The sequence below is a fragment of the Leptodactylus fuscus genome, chromosome 9 (assembly GCF_031893055.1).
Source record: "Leptodactylus fuscus isolate aLepFus1 chromosome 9, aLepFus1.hap2, whole genome shotgun sequence".
In the NCBI taxonomy this organism is placed as follows: Eukaryota; Metazoa; Chordata; class Amphibia; order Anura; family Leptodactylidae; genus Leptodactylus; species Leptodactylus fuscus.
In genome coordinates this window covers 82,574,618-82,589,310 of record NC_134273.1, presented here as the reverse complement: position 1 = coordinate 82,589,310, position 14,693 = coordinate 82,574,618, and the positions used below count along the sequence as shown (strand labels likewise).

The 14,693-nt window shown below is 45.8% G+C and overlaps 2 protein-coding genes across 2 annotated transcripts in view; both read left to right on the top strand.

The window, feature by feature from the left end:
• Positions 1-14,693, top strand: part of LOC142218037 (IgGFc-binding protein-like) — a 61,125-nt gene that overhangs the window by 22,240 nt on the left and 24,192 nt on the right. The window lies entirely within an intron of this gene.
• On the top strand, positions 1,858-5,013 carry LOC142218437 (CUB and zona pellucida-like domain-containing protein 1). Its single transcript, XM_075287180.1, has 5 exons — positions 1,858-1,905; positions 2,379-2,459; positions 2,778-3,145; positions 3,738-4,000; positions 4,862-5,013. The coding sequence occupies exons 1-5, from the start codon at positions 1,858-1,860 to the stop codon at positions 5,011-5,013; spliced, it is 912 nt and encodes a 303-aa protein (XP_075143281.1).

Sequence of the window (14,693 nt, the reverse complement as noted above, 5' to 3'; positions counted from 1 at the left end):
ACGTTCAAAGGCACTCAAATCACCTTTCTTACCCATACTGATGCTCGGTTTGAACTGCAGGAGATTGTCTTGACCATGTCTACATGCCGAAATGTACTGAGTTGCCGCCATGTGATTGGCTGATTAGAAATTAAGTGTTAACGAGCAGTTGGACAGGTGTACCTAATAAAGTGGCCGGTGAGTGTAGATAGATAGATAGATAGATAGATAGGAGATAGATAGATTCTTTACAGTTTTTATTTTATTTACAGGACAGGTACAGAGAAGATTTGTGATGGTTTTCATGAAGAACTTCAGAGTAACCTCTGCCACAACACTCCGGTTGTATCTTGTCACCAGTGATGAAGCGGCTACAGTCTCGGTGACGGTGTCTCGGCCATACTTTAACAAGATGGTTCATGTTGACAAGGACAGTAGTAGCCTGGTGACCCTGGACTATACATATATGATCACTGAGAGCGACATCACGTCCAAAGTTATACTTATTACATCCGATGTGGCCATTTCTGTCTTTGCATTTTATAAAGCTGCTCGCAGCGCTGATGCCACCGCCTGTTTACCAGTAGAAGACCTGGGTGAAGAATACTATGTTTTCACTCCAAAGTTATCGACAGGCCAAGAATTTGCTATTGCCAATGGCTTTGAGACCATTGCTCATGTGGCTGTCACAGTCTCAGGAACCATCACATATAAAGGAATAACCTACAATACTGGACGTGTCTTATCATTGTCTCTAAAGCAACAAGAAGTCATTCAGTTTGTAGGCAGTGTTGACCTCACAGGAACAAAAATCTCATCCTCAGCCCCTGTGGCCGTGTTCACGGGTCATGTATGTTATCGAGGATCTGGATGTGACACCCTCATGGAACAGCTCCATCCGGTACAGAATTGGGGAACATTCTTTGCCGTGTTTCCATTCCTCACTCATACCAAAGATGTCATCGATATAATGGCCGCCAGTCCAGACACCATCGTGAGCATTGATAGTCCTAAAGGAACTTCTCACCACAATCTTAAGGCAGGTGTCCATGTTGAGCTCACAGTAGACAATATCATGCTCATTAATTCCTCCAAACCCATTATGGTTTCCTATCTATCCCTAGAATCTAAGTCAAGTGCTATATCTTATTCATATGATCCTTTTCTTCTGTCAGTTCCATTATCATTATTCGGGAGAAGATATTACAAGTTTGTTACTCACTCTTTCTATGACAACTTCATCTTCATTGTCTCTCAGGCGTCTTCAGATGTTGGGTTCTATCTGGATGGAAAACCACTGAGTTCTTATGCAACAACCATGAAAGAGTTTAATGGGTTTAGAGGTTGGCAAGTCACATTGGGTAAAACTGAGGGGCAGCATGAGATCTACCACGAGACGTCCACATTCACATTCTATGTTTTTGGAACAGAAGAACGTGTATCTTATGGTTATTCAATGGGGCAGGAGTTACCACCTGCAGAGGGGCAGCATGAGATCTACCACGAGACGTCCACATTCACATTCTATGTTTCTGGAACAGAAAACTATGCTTCTTATGGATATTCAGTGGGACAGGAGTTACCCCGTGCAGGTAATATATAGAGAACAATGGAACCGCACACTTGTAGACAAGGAGTATGAGTGCTAGCAGACAAAGAGTCCTGCGACTCAAGTACAGTATAGATAAATGCTGCTGCACACCGTATGAACGTGAGAAGTGAAAAATTTACTGGTACATATACGCCATGAATAAGTTTGAAAAGCATATAGAAAGCACTAAATCATTGTAGTAAACATAACGTTTCGGTCATAACAGACCTTCCTCAGATAGGATCTAGAGGTTAGCAGAGTGCGCAGTGGAGTCATGGTGTCACGCCATGACTCCACTGCGCACTCTGCTAACCTCTAGATCCTATCTGAGGAAGGTCTGTTATGACCGAAACGTTATGTTTACTACAATGATCTAGTGCTTTCTATATGCTTTTCAAACTTATTCATGGCGTATATGTACCAATAAATTTTTCACTTCTCACGTTCATACGGTGTGCAGAAGCATTTATCTACCCCGTGCAGGTAAGACCAATGGTCCAGTCTCACCTAGGTTTGCCAATAATGGAGTTTTGCTGTAGAGAGGAGACCTGATCAGTAGTAAGGGGGGCACAACCAACCAGGTATTGGCTACTCTGTCTAAGGGTCACTTGGTAGCTGTATGGTCTGCCCCTATGGTATGTATACACTTGTATGGTGATTCAACATCAAATAAATTTTGCTATATTTTTGCTTGCACCCACCAGCAGCTGAATGTTCGATCCGCTGCCTCCCGGATTCTGCTGAGTACATCCTACCATACAGTTTGCTGTCTGAGGCTCACTTAGACATTCTTGATATTCATCTTGAGGATCCTCTGTGCCGAGCAGAAAAGGAGAAGGATCATTATCTCATCAAAATCCCCTACAACAGATGTGGATCCAGTGTCCTGGTAAGGTCTATCATCTTATTATTTCAGGGGGCTGAGAAGACGTCATGTTGCTCCTCTTGGTAGGTAGGTGTAATTGCCTTCTGCATTTCCTCAGCTATTATTGACATGCTGACATTCTCTGTCTTTGAAATCACAGAATTTCTGCAGTGGATTTTTTCTGCAATCTGTGGATGGGATTAGCCGGAGTCTCATCCACTTTGCAGTTACTGTAATACGCAGCATTATTTGCTTTGGCATGTCACCATTCCAATATTCTGAAAAATGGTACACAAAAAATCTACACTCATCATTCTCTTGACTGTAAGTTTTTCCCCGCAGTATGAGGACGAGAGAACCTTCTACGCTAACACCATCTACGGCACTATCCCCGACACTGATGTTCATCGCATTGAGATCCCAGTGAGATGTGACATGGAGGGGAATAAGACCCTGGGATTGATCTTTAACCCTAAAGTGACCGATGTGATCTGTAAAGGTTCTTACAACGTCTCCATGAGACTCTACCAGAGCGAGAGCTTCACGGAACCGGTCACACTGTATCCATATGAGGCGGATCTACACAGCAATCTACATGTGGAGCTCAAGGTGGAGTCAGAAGATGAGGAGCTGCAGATATTCATAGAGACCCTCATGGCTTCTCCTTCTCTACAGGACACAAAGAAGAAATATAAAGTCATCGAGCATGGGTAAGAAACTATAAAGTCTTTCTATCTCACAGAGAGACAGACTAATATAATACTTAATTCTAATGTAATACTTAATTTCTCCTGTGGAGGTGCTGTAGGAAAAACTAAACACTTGCTGCCAACTTTCCATGCAGATTACATCTGATCACTGGTCCTTGTAGATAGCTTATTCTAAAAGATTCTTCTAAGAAAAAGGATTGTCGAAAGAAGACACCTATTAGTATTAAAAAAAAGTTGCTCCACATGAAGATGACATTCTTAGACTGGTATCTTAAAAGTTAAATGTTATCTCAAGGGCAAGCTCAGAAAACCATAATATGAGGTTGCATCTAGTCCCACATTCAAGGAGTCACAATCATATACGTGAAGCACCCTGTCGGGGTCCTTAAAAGGGTTGCCAGGTTTGGAAACCCAATTTTCATCTGTGTGGGGTTTGTTCACTTGGTTAAGAATGGAGAAGAATGGGAGACCAAGCACCTTTAAAACTGGAGGACCAGGGACATTAGTGTATCAAACAGGAAGATAATTTTTTAAGACTCTGTAATACTTCATTTTCCCTGCGGAGGCGCTATATTTAAACTCTTGTTCTCAGTTGCAGAAAGGATTCAACATTACAAGTTCTGCCCACACTGGACCAGAGGCGACAACTCTTAAGTTTCCATGCATTTAAGTTTGATCATTTCCATGAAGTCTACCTGACCGGTAATGTTATCATCTGTCACAACGGGACCTCCCCGAATCGCTGCACGAAAGGCTGTATCACCACCAGACAGAGACGTGATGTCCGAAGCTTGAAGGATGAAGAAGTAGTAGGCTCTGATATATTGTCTCTGGGTCCAATCGTGTTACAATCCGGTAAGTACTTCACATGTCCCCAGCAATAATGATACAACCGCCACCCATTGTGTGTAGCGTCCATGTTGTATACGTGCAGAGGTTCAGAAGAGCAGATATCTTAGATAGTATTAAAACCAACCTGGGCCATTGCTGTAGCTTGAAACTCTAAGAACTCAATGCAAAATGTGTAACAGGGAACCAGACAATGGCCCTGGCATAATAATGACTCACATGTACAGTAGGGTGCAAAGGTTTTAGGCATGAGTGGAAAAAATACTGCAAACGAAGAAAGGTTTCTGAAATAGAAGGGTTAATAGTCTATTTTTGTCAATTAAAAAAATTAAGTGAATGAAGCAAATAAATGTAAATCCCATCAATATTTGGTGTGACCTTTGTCCTTTGGAGGAGGAGTCCTGGATGCAATGATATGGCCCCCCATGTATATAGCCCTGATCTCAACATCATCCAGTCTGTCTGGGATGACATGAAGAGACAGAAGGATTGGAGCAAGTAACATCCACAGCAGATTCAAGATGGTGGGAACAACCTCCCTGCCAAATGCTGCCAAAAACTGTCTGCAAGTACCGAGAAGGATTGATGGAAGGCAAAGGGCAAAGGTCACGCCAAATATTGATGGGACTTACATTTCTTTATCATTCACTTAATTTTGTTCATTGACAAAAATACACTATTAACCCTTCTATTTCTTACTGTGCAGATTTTATTTCACATCTACCTAAAATATTTGCACAGTGCTGTATACCACTTAGAGCCCGGGCCTTTGCATAATAACTTATATGTACACCTGCAACAAACTCATAAAAAGTTCCGTCATTTATAGGGTCACATCATGTCAACTTATTTTCTTTCCTTTTGCAGGAGAGAAGAGTGAGGCCGACGGCTTCAACGTTCCGCTATCAATTTTCAGCACAACGATTTGTGTTATCGGTATCTTGGCCGCGGGTCTTGTGGCTCAAAGATATTACTACAACAGAAGACAAAACCTCCATACGAAAAACGCAAGCAATTAACTAAATCAGTACACAAGTATAAGCTTATACTCAAAGACTGTTGTAATAATAAAAGGGTGATTTATGGATCTCTCCAGGGGAACTGATATCTGGGTAATGGTTTTGCTTTACTGTCATCATTTTAAGTAACTTTTTGCTAAGCACTGTACTTTATTGTTTAAAAATAATTTTCAAATGATCAATATTTCTTTTTTGGTAAAAATTTTAATATTTTTTTTTACATATTTTACATTTGTTATATATTATACTAGCTGGTACACACGACTTCGTCTGCGGTGATTGTAGAAGTGTGTAAATTCAATCGCGGGCAAGGTTTTAGTAGTGTGTAAAAGGTATGGGATATGAAATGTAAGTTGATATGTTGTTTTTGTTGTAAGTTAGAGAATACGTGAGACTTTTTCATGTAACATATTAGTGGCCGATTTCGGAGGCGGGGCTAGGTAAGATGTGTGTGTTTCACAGTAATTTTTTTAATTATTATTATTTTTAATTGTTTATTTTTTGATTGTGTGTTGCATATATGAGACCTCCTAGGGATCTTGAACCCCAGGGGGTCTCAGCAGCAATGTCTTGTGTGCCAATGCTAATACATTTACATGGTGTGTTAAACAATGCAAATGAGTTTTACAGGCTGCATGCAGCAGGTTGCAAAACAATAGGGTTGGAGAACACCAGGGGGTGTGCTGAAGAATGCAATGCATTGCAATACTAATGTATTGCAGTGCATTGCATAATTGTGCCAGCAGCCTGGACAGAGTCAGCTGAGTGGGAGGCGTGGGAGACCCGGTGGCTGCTATAGTAACCTGCCGGCGGCAGCATAGCTCAGTGTAGGTGGCAGAGATCAGCAGGAGGATGCCTACGCGCAGCGGGGGACAGACCGGCGGCGCGGTACAGGTAAGAGAAGGTGGCAGAGTACGGATTGTGGCCAAGAATGGGGGACATGACGGGGGTTGAGCAGGCTATGTCGGGCGTGCGGCTCGCCGCGGTACAGCTCGGAGAAGGCGGCGGACTACGGAATGTGGGCAAGAATAGGGGACATCACGGGGGTTGAGCAGGCTATGTCGGGCGTGCGGCTCGGCGCGGTACAGGTCAGAGAAGGCGGCGGACTACGGAATGTGGGCAACGATGGGGGACATCACGGGGGTTGAGCAGGCTATATGGGGCGTGCGGCTCCCGGGCACCTGCCACAGCCAAAGCGCCGGCATGTGCCGGCACGGAGCCCAGCCAGTAGAAATGAAGTCAGCGGTGGTATGCCAATAAGCGGCGGCTATGGCGGGCGGTTGGCATAGGAACATCAGCAGCATGGGCCATACTAAGGGGGTGAACTGTGGTGCAAGTTAGTGGGAGGTCTGTTGGGGAGGCTAAGTAGAGAGATAGGCTACGGAGGTAGATGGGTAAGATTATTATGGAGCGTAAGGTATGGGATATGAAATGTACGTTGATATGTTGTTTTTGTTGTAAGTTAGAGAATACGTGAGACTTTTTCATGTAACATATTAGTGGCCGATTTCGGAGGCGTAGTATACAGGCCAGAGGTCCTGGCAATGCAAGAATGGTATGGGAACTTACCAGTGTCGGGCGGGTGGATAGATCATCAACAGCAAACAGCAGGGAGGTGAGAGTGGCGTCGGGGAGTGTTGCGGCCTGGAGCCAGTGTGTCCGGTGCTTCTGCCTAAGCTGGAGGCAGTAAATGGTGGTGTGCTGGCAACACATTGTGTATGTGTGTAACGTGCGCATGCTCCTGTGAAGACAGTGGAGTAGTGTGGTGGGCGGTGCCGCGGATCTTCCTAGTGGTGGAGGTTGGCAAACATGGCTGGGCCGGAGAGTGAAACAGGTCGGCTCCTGCAGTATCGTTAAGGTGAGTGTGAAAGTGCTGAAGTATATGTGAGTGTGATTGTGTGTGGTTAGGGGCTAGGCTGTAGAGGGGAATGTGAAGTTTTGGGGGTTACTATGGTCCAAAGTGTGTGAGATTGCAGAGATAGTGGTGTGAGTTGGATTTTTGTGGGAGTCCTGGGAAAAACGTATGAGCATTATTGTGACGAAAAGTAGCCTATTGCGAAATCCTGTGTATTAACTATGTTTGTGGAAAATTTGAGCAAAATCGGTGGAGCGGTTTTTCGGTGATTGAGGAACAAACATCCAAACACACAAACTCACAAACTTTCACATTTATAATATTAATAGGATTTTATTTTTGTATCTCTTCTTTCCTCCTATGTAACCTTTTCTCTAAGCTTTGTACTTTGTATATTAAATCTCAAAATTAATAAGTTTGTCCTTGCTCCCCTAAGTTAGCCATAACCTCTATGGGAAAAAGTATGGCTTAGCTGTATTAACCCTTTAAGTGCTGGTGTTCTAGCAATTACCCATGATTATGCCTGAGAGCAGTGTGTACTTATGCAATGACCAAGTGGCATGTCAGCTGTGATGACGGGCGGTGTAATATGTGTGATTAAAGGTTCTGTTGAGCGTGCACAATATTTTTCACTTTATATAATATCCTATCACATGTTACTCTTATATTCTCCCTGACAGCTGACTTTATACAATAGGAGCAATTTTTATCCATTGGACTTCCATAATACATGTAAACCATGTGGGCAGGACTGGATTGTCAGGGCTGAAAACAACATCTAACACAATACAGTGTAAAGTGATAGCACTGCAGGTCAGTAGAACAAGCAATACTGAACTTACCTCACTATAGTTATGGAAACTAATATAACAACCATATATAAGCCATCTCTCAGGTCAATAAAGCCAAGGAAAGTTTATTTAGAAGTGAGGTCATAGCAAAAAGAGTATAAGGGGTAGATATCACTTTAAGAATAAATGAAAGAAAGAGATATAACTACAAAGGCCTCTGATAGGGGAGAAGTCTGCAAATGTCCCAAAAACAAGGGTTCTTAACCCACATTTAGGGCAACCAGTGATCAGAACATTCTCTTACAATGAAGGTCACTCTTAGCATGATTATTAGAGATGAGCGAACAGTGTTCTATCGAACACATGTTCGATCGGATATCAGGGTGTTCGCCATGTTCGAATCGAATCGAACACCACGTGGTAAAGTGCGCCAAAATTCGATTCCCCTCCCACCTTCCCTGGCGCCTTTTTTGCACCAATAACAGCGCAGGGGAGGTGGGACAGGAACTACGACACTGGGGGCATTGAAAAAAATTGGAAAAAGTCATTGGCTGCCGAAATCAGGTGACCTCCATTTTAGACGAATAGTGGATTTCAAATCCGGGTCATATGAGAATGTGAACTTTGTGACTATGAGACAGGGATAGCTGTACAGGCAGGGATAGCTAGGGATAACCTTTATTTAGGGGGGAATGTTATTAAAAATAACTTTTTGGGGCTCTATCGGGTGTGTAATTGTGATTTTTGTGAGATAAACTTTTTCCCATAGGGATGCATTGGCCAGCGCTGATTGGCCGAATTCCGTACTCTGGCCAATCAGTGCTGGCCAATGCATTCTATTAGCTTGATGAAGCAGAGTGTGCACAAGGGTTCAAGCGCACCCTCGGCTCTGATGTAGCAGAGCCGAGGCTGCACAAGGGTTCAAGCGCACCCTCGGCTCTGATGTAGGAGAGCCGAGGGTGCACTTGAACCCTTGTGCACCCTCAGCTCTGCTACATCAGAGCCGAGGGTGCGCTTGAACCCTTGTGCACACTCTGCTTCATCAAGCTAATAGAATGCATTGGCCAGCGCTGATTGGCCAATGTATTCTATTAGCCTGATGAAGTAGAGCTGAATGTGTGTGCTAAGCACACACATTCAGCTCTACTTCATCGGGCTAATAGAATGCATTGGCCAGCGCTGATTGGCCAGAGTACGGAACTCGACCAATCAGCGCTGGCTCTGCTGGAGGAGGCGGAGTCTAAGATCGCTCCACACCAGTCTCCATTCAGGTCCGACCTTAGACTCCGCCTCCTCCGGCAGAGCCAGCGCTGATTGGCCGAAGGCTGGCCAATGCATTCCTATGCGAATGCAGAGACTTAGCAGTGCTGAGTCAGTTTTGCTCAACTACACATCTGATGCACACTCGGCACTGCTACATCAGATGTAGCAATCTGATGTAGCAGAGCCGAGGGTGCACTAGAACCCCTGTGCAAACTCAGTTCACGCTAATAGAATGCATTGGCCAGCGCTGATTGGCCAATGCATTCTATTAGCCCGATGAAGTAGAGCTGAATGTGTGTGCTAAGCACACACATTCAGCACTGCTTCATCAAGCCAATACAATGCATTAGCCAGTGCTGATTGGCCAGAGTACGGAATTCGGCCAATCAGCGCTGGCTCTGCTGGAGGAGGCGGAGTCTAAGGTCGGACCTGAATGGAGACTGGTGTGGAGCGATCTTAGACTCCGCCTCCTCCAGCAGAGCCAGCGCTGATTGGTCGAGTTCCGTACTCTGGCCAATCAGCGCTGGCCAATGCATTCTATTAGCCCGATGAAGTAGAGCTGAATGTGTGTGCTTAGCACACACATTCAGCTCTACTTCATCAGGCTAATAGAATACATTGGCCAATCAGCGCTGGCCAATGCATTCTATTAGCTTGATGAAGCAGAGTGTGCACAAGGGTTCAAGCGCACCCTCGGCTCTGATGTAGCAGAGCCGAGGCTGCACAAGGGTTCAAGCGCACCCTCGGCTCTCCTACATCAGAGCCGAGGGTGCGCTTGAACCCTTGTGCAGCCTCGGCTCTGCTACATCAGAGCCGAGGGTGCGCTTGAACCCTTGTGCACACTCTGCTTCATCAAGCTAATAGAATGCATTGGCCAGCACTGATTGGCCAGAGTACGGAATTCGGCCAATCAGCGCTGGCCAATGCATTCTATTAGCCCGATGAAGTAGAGCTGAATGTGTGTGCTAAGCACACACATTCAGCACTGCTTCATCACGCCAATACAATGCATTAGCCAGTGCTGATTGGCCAGAATACGGAATTCGGCCAATCAGCGCTGGCTCTGCTGGAGGAGGCGGAGTCTAAGATCGCTCCACACCAGTCTCCATTCAGGTCCGACCTTAGACTCCGCCTCCTCCAGCAGAGCCAGCGCTGATTGGCCGAATTCCGTACTCTGGCCAATCAGCACTGGCTAATGCATTGTATTGGCTTGATGAAGCAGTGCTGAATGTGTGTGCTTAGCACACACATTCAGCTCTACTTCATCGGGCTAATAGAATGCATTGGCCAGCGCTGATTGGCCGAATTCCGTACTCTGGCCAATCAGCACTGGCTAATGCATTGTATTGGCTTGATGAAGCAGTGCTGAATGTGTGTGCTTAGCACACACATTCAGCTCTACTTCATCGGGCTAATAGAATGCATTGGCCAATCAGCGCTGGCCAATGCATTCTATTAGCGTGAACTGAGTTTGCACAGGGGTTCTAGTGCACCCTCGGCTCTGCTACATCAGATTGCTACATCTGATGTAGCAGTGCCGAGTGTGCATCAGATGTGTAGTTGAGCAAAACTGACTCAGCACTGCTAAGTCTGCATTCGCATAGGAATGCATTGGCCAGCCTTCGGCCAATCAGCGCTGGCTCTGCCGGAGGAGGCGGAGTCTAAGGTCGGACCTGAATGGAGACTGGTGTGGAGCGATCTTAGACTCCGCCTCCTCCAGCAGAGCCAGCGCTGATTGGCCGAATTCCGTACTCTGGCCAATCAGCACTGGCTAATGCATTGTATTGGCTTGATGAAGCAGTGCTGAATGTGTGTGCTTAGCACACACATTCAGCTCTACTTCATCGGGCTAATAGAATGCATTGGCCAGCGCTGATTGGCCGAATTCCGTACTCTGGCCAATCAGCACTGGCTAATGCATTGTATTGGCTTGATGAAGCAGTGCTGAATGTGTGTGCTTAGCACACACATTCAGCTCTACTTCATCGGGCTAATAGAATGCATTGGCCAATCAGCGCTGGCCAATGCATTCTATTAGCGTGAACTGAGTTTGCACAGGGGTTCTAGTGCACCCTCGGCTCTGCTACATCAGATTGCTACATCTGATGTAGCAGTGCCGAGTGTGCATCAGATGTGTAGTTGAGCAAAACTGACTCAGCACTGCTAAGTCTGCATTCGCATAGGAATGCATTGGCCAGCCTTTGGCCAATCAGCGCTGGCTCTGCCGGAGGAGGCGGAGTCTAAGGTCGGACCTGAATGGAGACTGGTGTGGAGCTATCTTAGACTCCGCCTCCTCCAGCAGAGCCAGCGCTGATTGGTCGAGTTCCGTACTCTGGCCAATCAGCACTGGCCAATGCATTTCTATGGGGAAAAGTTAGCTTGCGAAAATCGCAAACTGACAGGGATTTCCATGAAATAAAGTGACTTTTATGCCCCCAGACATGCTTCCCCTGCTGTCCCAGTGTCATTCCAGGGTGTTGGTATCATTTCCTGGGGTGTCATAGTGGACTTGGTGACCCTCCAGACACGAATTTGGGTTTCCCCCTTAACGAGTTTATGTTCCCCATAGACTATAATGGGGTTCGAAACTCATTCGAACACTCGAACAGTGAGCGGCTGTTCGAATCGAATTTCGAACCTCGAACATTTTAGTGTTCGCTCATCTCTAATGATTATACATGTGACATAGTCAACTCTAAAGAATATTATTAGAGATGAGCGAACAGTAAAATATTCGATATTCGTTACTAGAGATGAGCGAGTACTGTTCGGATCAGCCGATCCGAACAGCACGCACGCATTGAAATGAATGGATGCACCTGGTACTTCCGCTTTGACGCCGGCCGGCCGCTTAACCCCCCGCGTGCCGGCTACGTCCATTCATTTCAATGCGTGCGTGCTGTTCGGATCGGCTGATCCGAACAGTACTCGCTCATCTCTATTCGTTACGAATAGCCCCTCAATATGCGACTATTCGATCGAATATCAAACCCCATTATAGTCTTTGGGGAAAAAATGCTTTGTTTCAGGGGATCCCACTCTTCGACTCAGGAGAGTCACCAAGTCCACTATGACAACCCAGGAAATGATGCCAACACCCTGGAACGCAACTGGAGGTCACCTAATTTCGGCCGCCAATTCCTTTTTCCAATTTTTTTTTTCGATGCCTCTGTTGTCGTAGTTCCTGTCCCACCTCCCCTGCACAGTTATTGGTGCAAAAAAAAGCGCCAGGGAAGGTGGGAGGGGATACGAATTTTTACTGCGTTTGCCTCGTGGTATTCATTAGGAAACAAATACCTCGAATGGCCTGATATTCGATCGAACAGTGTTCACTCATCTCTAAATATTATGTGGGCTAAACATTGGGCTCCAAAGAGGTGCTTAGCTAAGATTTTGACAAATTTATCAAGAAATGAGATCACAGGTGAAAATGTCAGCAATAAAGGAATTACATACACTCACCGGCCACTTTATTAGGTACACCATGCTAGTAACGGGTTGGACCCCCTTTTGCCTTCAGAACTGCCTCAATTCTTCGTGGCATAGATACAACAAGGTGCTGGAAGCATTCCTCAGAGATTTTGGTCCATATTGACATGATGGCATCACACAGTTGCCGCAGATTTGTCGGCTGCACATCCATGATGCGAATCTCCCGTTCCACCACATCCCAAAGATGCTCTATTGGATTGAGATCTGGTGACTGTGGAGGCCATTGGAGTACAGTGAACTCATTGTCATGTTCAAGAAACCAGTCTGAGATGATTCCAGCTTTATGACATGGCGCATTATCCTGCTGAAAGTAGCCATCAGATGTTGGGTACATTGTGGTCATAAAGGGATGGACATGGTCAGCAACAATACTCAGGTAGGCTTTGGCGTTGCAACGATGCTCAATTGGTACCAAGGGGCCCAAAGAGTGCCAAGAAAATATTCCCCACACCATGACACCACCACCACCAGCCTGAACCGTTGATACAAGGCAGGATGGATCCATGCTTTCATGTTGTTGATGCCAAATTCTGACCCTACCATCCGAATGTCGCAGCAGAAATCGAGACCCATCAGACCAGGCAACGTTTTTCCAATCTTCAATTGTCCAATTTCGATGATCTTGTGCAAATTGTAGCCTCAGTTTCCTGTTCTTAGCTGAAAGGAGTGGCACCCGGTGTGGTCTTCTGCTGCTGTAGCCCATCTGCCTCAAAGTTGGACGTACTGTGCGGCGTTCAGAGATGCTCTTCTGGCTACCTTGGTTGTAACGGGTGGCTATTTGAGTCACTGTTGCCTTTCTATCAGCTCGAACCAGTCTGGCCATTCTCCTCTGACCTCTGGCATCAACAACGCATTTCCGCCCACAGAACTGCCGCTCACTGGATGTTTTTTCTTTTTCGGACCATTCTCTGTAAACCCTAGAGATGGTTGTGCGTGAAAATCCCAGTAGATCAGCAGTTTCTGAAATACTCAGACCAGCCCTTCCGGCACCAACAACCATGCCACGTTCAAAGGCACTCAAATCACCTTTCTTCCCCATACTGATGCTCGGTTTGAACTGCAGGAGATTGTCTTGACCATGTTTACATGCCGAAATGCACTGAGTTGCCGCCATGTGATTGGCTGATTAGAAATTAAGTGTTAACGAGCAGTTGGACAGGTGTACCTAATAAAGTGGCCGGTGAGTGTATATACAATGGGATTACAATATATTAGTAAATGATTATTAGTAAAGGCTATGATGATTATTTTCTTTACCATCACACAGTCCTAACTTGTCTTGGGTAGGAACCAAGTAGATGGCCATCGCCAATCACCCACCTAAAATAAAATGACCAGAGTAAATTTTTGTGGAATCGCTGGTCTGGAGGACCAGGCAAATAAAAGGCATTGGTACAGGTACCAGATCTAGCAACAGCAGCAGAGTATATGAATTAGATGTATCTATATATACCAGTACTTTGTGTCTGTAAAGAAGAACATTACTACTGAGAACTTTAGGCTGAGAAAATCCTCCCACTAGGAAGAACTGAGTTTGTGTCTCATCTCACAGGTCAGAGACGTGTTATATAAATAGTCGGAAATATTCGGAGACATCTCCTGAACCCTCTCAGAGTCCTGGTCGGTGAACTCTCTTGAAACAGAAGGGCAACATGCCGCTCACAGAAAAAAGTAGCCTGGCAGTCTACATAGACCTCCATTGTGAGGGGACGGATTATGACGTGGATTCAGCACCATAATCTGCCCCCTCTTTGCCCGTGTGAACTAGCCCTTGTAGTGCCCCTCACAGGTAATAGCCACCTGCCACATAGATGTTCAACTTTTTTTTTTTCTATCGAAGGCAAACAGTGCCAACGTAAACACCACTGTGCACGAAAAAAGTTAGGTGCCACTAAAAAAAACGTGCCCAGGATGCTGTCAGTCAAAAACTTACCCTTCCCCTCCCCAAAAGGAGAGAGGAGGGGGGGTTCCCGACTAACTCTCCCCCACAAAGTCCAAAAGGAGCCGAGAGGAGTCGAGTATCAGTGGGCTAACAGCCGAAGCCGAAAGCCCTCAACTGCCCTTTTCCCCTTGGGGCTGCCACCACCCAGGGTACTAAGAGCTGACTTTAGTCCGGTTTCACCTAGGGCTGCCACCACCAAGGTTACTCCCGGACCCAGACCAAAGGACCAGCGTCCCCCCCAGTATACCCAGGGGGGATCAACCAGAGACAGGAGGGAAGCCCATTACAGACTTCACCTCCAGACGACCGTCGGGGGCGTCCCAAAAGGGTACAGCAT